At 51.5% G+C, this 5289-nt stretch overlaps 1 protein-coding gene across 1 annotated transcript; it reads left to right on the top strand.

The window, feature by feature from the left end:
* The first annotated feature begins 2016 nt into the window (after positions 1–2016).
* On the top strand, positions 2017–5024 carry LOC120644398. Its single transcript, XM_039921021.1, has one exon. It carries the CDS (start codon positions 2158–2160, stop codon positions 4624–4626), a length of 2469 nt encoding a protein of 822 aa, XP_039776955.1. The 5' UTR covers positions 2017–2157; the 3' UTR covers positions 4627–5024.
* Positions 5025–5289: the final 265 nt, after the last annotated feature.

Here is a 5289-nt window from a genome sequence, read left to right as displayed (position 1 = left end):
ATTAATTCACTCATGGGCATGAGTGCGTGAGTCCTAGACTTGGCACGTGTGCTCATATTTTCTTAAATTTGTTTTATGACTTAACAACGCTATTCTTTCAGCACTAAGGTGACATGATGGTCAACAGCGAGGCGCCTGTAGTGATTTCATTAATCTCAAGATCCAGCCAGTTAGTCTCTCTAGGGTGTTCATAGGGGTCGGTTTTGTGTGCGCGTGTTTGTAGGGGCGGGTGTGCTTAGGTTTGTGAGCATCTGAGTTTGTATTCTTGATTTTAAAAAAACACTACTACAAAAAAGCATTAACCGTGACCTTTTGAAAAAGTTCGTGAGTATATATGTAATTGTCTATATACTTTAGCAATGTTGTAGTATGTTAGTATTTGGCCAACAAAAGGAGCCTCCGCTTTCGCTCTCGAGGTGATCGGCATCGCCATCATCCGTACCGCTGAGGATATTGGCTGCCATCATCCTCAGGTGCACCTTCTTGGGAAGACCCTTCGTGCTTGGTGCTTGCACAAATTATATTGTGCACGATGAACTCGTCGTCGCCATCCTGATTGGGTTCCATTTCGATTCCTCGGTGAACAAAGTATATATCACACTTAGTGTGAAAACAAAATCAATATTTTCCGACATCAGCCTACAATTTCTAACAGGTTTCCTACAATTTCCAACAAATTTTGTACATTCTTCATCAATTTTGTACAATTTGCTATAATTTTCTACAACATTCAACAATTTCCTACAATTTTTTACCACTATGTACAATTTTCTATAATTTTCCATAGATTTCTTCAATTTCCTATCATTATTATGTACATAGGCACCAGAAGCCATGATTAGTTCATGTACATATAATTTCATTGCATACAACACATATTCCTACAATTTTCCTATAATTTCCAACAATTTTCTACCATTTCATAAAATTTTCAACAAATTTATACATTTTCAAAGTTTTTACAAGTTTTTACAATGTTTACACGATTTCAAAATAAATCACCCATATTCAAAATTCATATTCACATAAGTACCTAATTTCCGAAAAATTTCTATAAATTTTGACAATTTTCTACAATTCCTATCACACATACAAAAGTGAAGAAAGCTGACGTCAGCACATAGAAGTGCTGACATCATCAGTGGGCGTACGCCAGCGAGGCCCAGCATCGCGCGCGGAGGAGCTGGAATCGCCGTGGCGGCTGAGGCAGGCGGTGGAGGTCTCGGCGGGCGAGATTTTGGGCGTCGCGACTGCCAGCGAGGTTAGGGGCGGCACTGGAACTGGGTTGAGGTCGGTGGCAGGGTGTGCGTAGCGACGGTAGGCCGGCAGGGCCCGACCATCATTGGGGCAAGGCCGCCGAGCACGGAGCCATCCGGTAAGGGCGCAGTGGCGGCAATGGGGCCATGACGACATCGGGGCTTAGCGCTGGAGGTGGCGTCAAGATGAGAGGCTAGGGGCCGGTGCGGCGGCGGCATCGAAGAAGGGTTGTAGTTCATGCCCAGAGCGCGCGGGCGGCGCCGGGCATGTTGACGACTCTAGGAGATCGGCGATGGGATGGAGGTGCGGCCAAGCGGCGGCGTGGGAGGCGTGCGTCAAGCTGGAGGCGTAGCGAGAGATGGCGGCCAGCGACAGGTATGAGCGCAAGATCAGAGAATGTTGAACGTTCTTAGTCCCAGAGGTTATATAGGCTGGCCAAATTTTTATTGCTCTCCTAAATTGGCTACGACTGGTGCAATATAAGTTTATCATTAACTAGATGCAAAGATGCAAGATATATTTAAAATGCCAATACTAGACGGGCAAATGCACACCTCAGGCAAATATGATCAAGGCTTGTGGCTTTTTTTTTTTTTGACTAGAAGGCTTGTGGCTTTTTTTATTTCTTGACTAGAAGGCTCGTGGCTTTTTAATTGAAAGTCATTCACGTGGTTCGCCTTAAAGTATTTGCGTGGGGTTTACTTAAAGAAGATATTCTGACATATAAGGTGCTTGGCTAACAATGCTGCCTGTAAGGCGGACGGGGTGAGCGAGCCCGCCAATGTTTGCTTGCAAGGCCTCCTCCATATCTCTCAATCGTACTACACCTTGAGTGATTGTCGAGTCAAATTAAACAAACTAGAGAAAGAGAGACACACACAGAGAGAGACACCGAGGGAGATGTTTGACGTGTGGAGCGCTGTGCGATGGTGGGACGATTGGCAGCTGCGCGTCCTCGTCCTTGGCAGCCTGTGCCTGCAGTGGTTCCTCCTGCTGGCTGCCCCGCTGCGCAAGTACACCATCCCGCGCGTCATCCGGACCTGCATCTGGCTGGCGTTCGTGTCCAGCGACGCCCTGGCGATCTACTCGCTCGCCACCCTCTTCAATCGCCACGCCAAGGCCGCCACCGCCACCAGCGGCGGCGGCTATCCTCCTCTTCCTCCTGGGGCTGCTGGGAGCGAGCAGCTCAAGTCCAACATCCTGGAGATCCTGTGGGCGCCCATCCTGCTCATCCACCTCGGCGGGCAGCAGGAGCTCACCGCCTACACCATCGAGGACAACGAGCTGTGGATGCGGCACACCATCACCCTGCTGTCCCAGGTCGCGGTCGCCCTCTACTCCTTCTACAAGTCGTGGCCGGCCGCCGGCGACTGGCGGCTGCTGTCGACGGCGGTGCTGCTCTTCATCATCGGCGTCGTCAGCTTCAGCGAGAAGCCGTGGGCTCTCAGCAGGGCCAAGATCAACAGGCTGGCCGACGTGTCCTCCGTGATACAAGGAACAAAGACGCGCTCCGAGTGGAGGGAGCGCCTGAACCAGTTCTTCTTGTTCGAGAGCGTCACCAGGCTCTTCGTTCAAAACAAGGAGAGCTTCGCCAACAAGCTGCGAACAAGTTTCTCGACGCGTAGGGGCAGGGGCCGGGGCGAGGACAGCGGAAAGCCGCAGGTCGCCCTCAAGGATGGGGACAAAGTCTTCATGATACTCTCGGACATGTCCATCTCGGCTGCTGCCGACGAGCTGAAGAAGAATGGAAGAGTCAGCAGCGTGGATGAGGTGTTTGGATCCCTGGGCCGCGACAGCTTCGGCGAGCTGGGCGTGCGCCCATGGCTGCGCGGCGCGTTCGCCTTCATCTACACCCGGGCCTCGGTGGTCTTCACCCTTCCGTACCTGCTCTACCATCTGCTGGCAGTCCCGGCGCTGCACATCGCCGCGTTGGTGCTCTTCGCAACCAGCGACAAGCAGCCCTACAAGCGCACCGACGTGAAGATAACGTACATCCTTCTGTGCCTCACCGCCGCGCTGGATTTCTTCGCGGTGTTCATCCGGCAGGTGCTGTACCTGCTCATGTCCAACACAAAAGTCCCGTCCTTGTGCGAGACGGTGCCCAGCTACAACCTCGTGGACACGGTTCTCCGGGAGAGGAAGAAGGACATTGGGTGGATGTACAAGCTCGCCAGGTGGTTGGACCTCAAGATGGAGTACTTCTCCTGCAAGCGTGATCTCGGCCAGCTGTACAGAATGGTCGCGGGGATGGTGATTACGGATCTGGGCCGCATGAAAGGCCGGGATCTTGCCAGTTACAGGACCTTCACGGTGCCACCTCCAGACGTCGAGGAGATACCCATCCGCACCAGCAGCTCGTCAGAGGGAAAGAGCCCAGCAATCTACAAGGACGAGAGCAGAGGTGAACAGGAACGCCGCGCAATGCCGCCACGGAAAAGAAACTGGGCTCTGAGTGAGGAGCTTCAACAACTATGCACCGAAGAAATGCGAAAGAGCCTGCTCGGGTCATTCGACCGGAGCGTCCTCCTCTGGCACATCGCCACCGATCTCTGCTTCCGCAAAAAGAACAAGGCCAGGATGGAGCCTGGTGAGGAATCTGCATCTTCGCGGACTACTCCTGACCAAGGTGTAGTAAAGTGTTGTACAATTTTTGGTTATACCATAAGGTGGTGCTCTCGGCGGTCCAGCCCGACGAGGAGTGATCTGCAGCTTCGTATTGAGTGCGCACAAGCAATATCCAACTACATGGTGCACCTGCTCAACTTCAACCCCGAGATGCTGCTGACCGGCAGCCGGAAGCATCTCATCACCGAAGCCATGAAGGAAATCGACTCCTCCTTCGTGGTCAAGGGGGATGACTCCATGCTCAACCTCATAGACGGAGAGCAGCTCGTCGACAGATTGGCGAAGGAAGCATCTCATCACCGAAGCCGGAAGCATCTCATCACCGAAGCCATGAAGGAAATCGACTCCTCCTTCGTGGTCAAGGGGGATGGCTCAGATTCAGCACGCAAGAAAACAACACTACACATCCAAGATGCATGCAGGCTTGCAAATGAGTTGCTGGCGATAGACTACGAGAAGCGCTGGAACCTTCTGTACCAGGTGTGGCTGGGCATGCTGTGCTACTCTGCCAGCATGTGCAGGGGCTACCTGCACGCCAAGAGCTTGGGCGAAGGAGGCGAGTTCCTTTCCTACGCCTGGCTCATCCTCTCGCTCAAGGGGGCCATCACCCTGGCCGACAAGCTTCAGATGCCCGCGGAGACGACCGAAGATGCTGGTGACCCTGAATCAACTGAGGAAGAACATCAAAAGAAAGCCTTGGGCAAGTTGAAGGGTGCGCTAAGAAAGAAGCCGGGCCTCTCATAGGCAAGCAAGGATGACAAAATGCCCCGTGGATGTTTCCGCTGCCTGCGTGGTTGCTTGCATTGGTTTACCTTATTCTGGACTCTGGTGTCGTCGTTGTCGTCGTGTTGGTTTGGTCGCTGTTTGCTTGCTTGCTTGCTTGTTTGTTTTGGTCGCGATGCCGCTGCACGGGTGCAGGTGCCTTGTGTTGCTTCATTGGCTTGGCGGCTAATCTGGTATTCAGGTGTGTGCTGCTACCGGTTTGGTTAGTTTTTTGTGCTGTCGTGTGTGCCATCATACAATTGGCGGCTTAATAAGCTGAGCGCTTGAGCCCTGCTTCTGTTGTACCGAGTGTTTTTAACTTGTTTCTGCAATTATAATAAATAAGATCCTGAGCTCCTGGCTCCGATGTATTGTGCCTAGTGGCTAGCTTGGACTCCTTGTGCTAATTTGTCTGCCCGAGGTGTACTCCATCCATACCAGAATTACTTCGAAATATTAGTGGAGTTCATATATATATTTACATACACATGTATTGTTGGACTAATTGGGCTTGGCCCACTATTAGTCTATTCTAATCAAAGAACTTCAAAGGCCCACAATAGTTGCTAAGAGGAAAAAGGATTAGTACCACATGGTGTTTTAACTAATGAGGTAATCAAGTTAAATAGTGAGTTGTGGGATACT

This window comes from Panicum virgatum, chromosome 8K (genome assembly GCF_016808335.1).
Source record: "Panicum virgatum strain AP13 chromosome 8K, P.virgatum_v5, whole genome shotgun sequence".
In the NCBI taxonomy this organism is placed as follows: domain Eukaryota; kingdom Viridiplantae; phylum Streptophyta; class Magnoliopsida; order Poales; family Poaceae; genus Panicum; species Panicum virgatum.
This window is presented reverse-complemented; position numbering and strand designations above follow the sequence as displayed.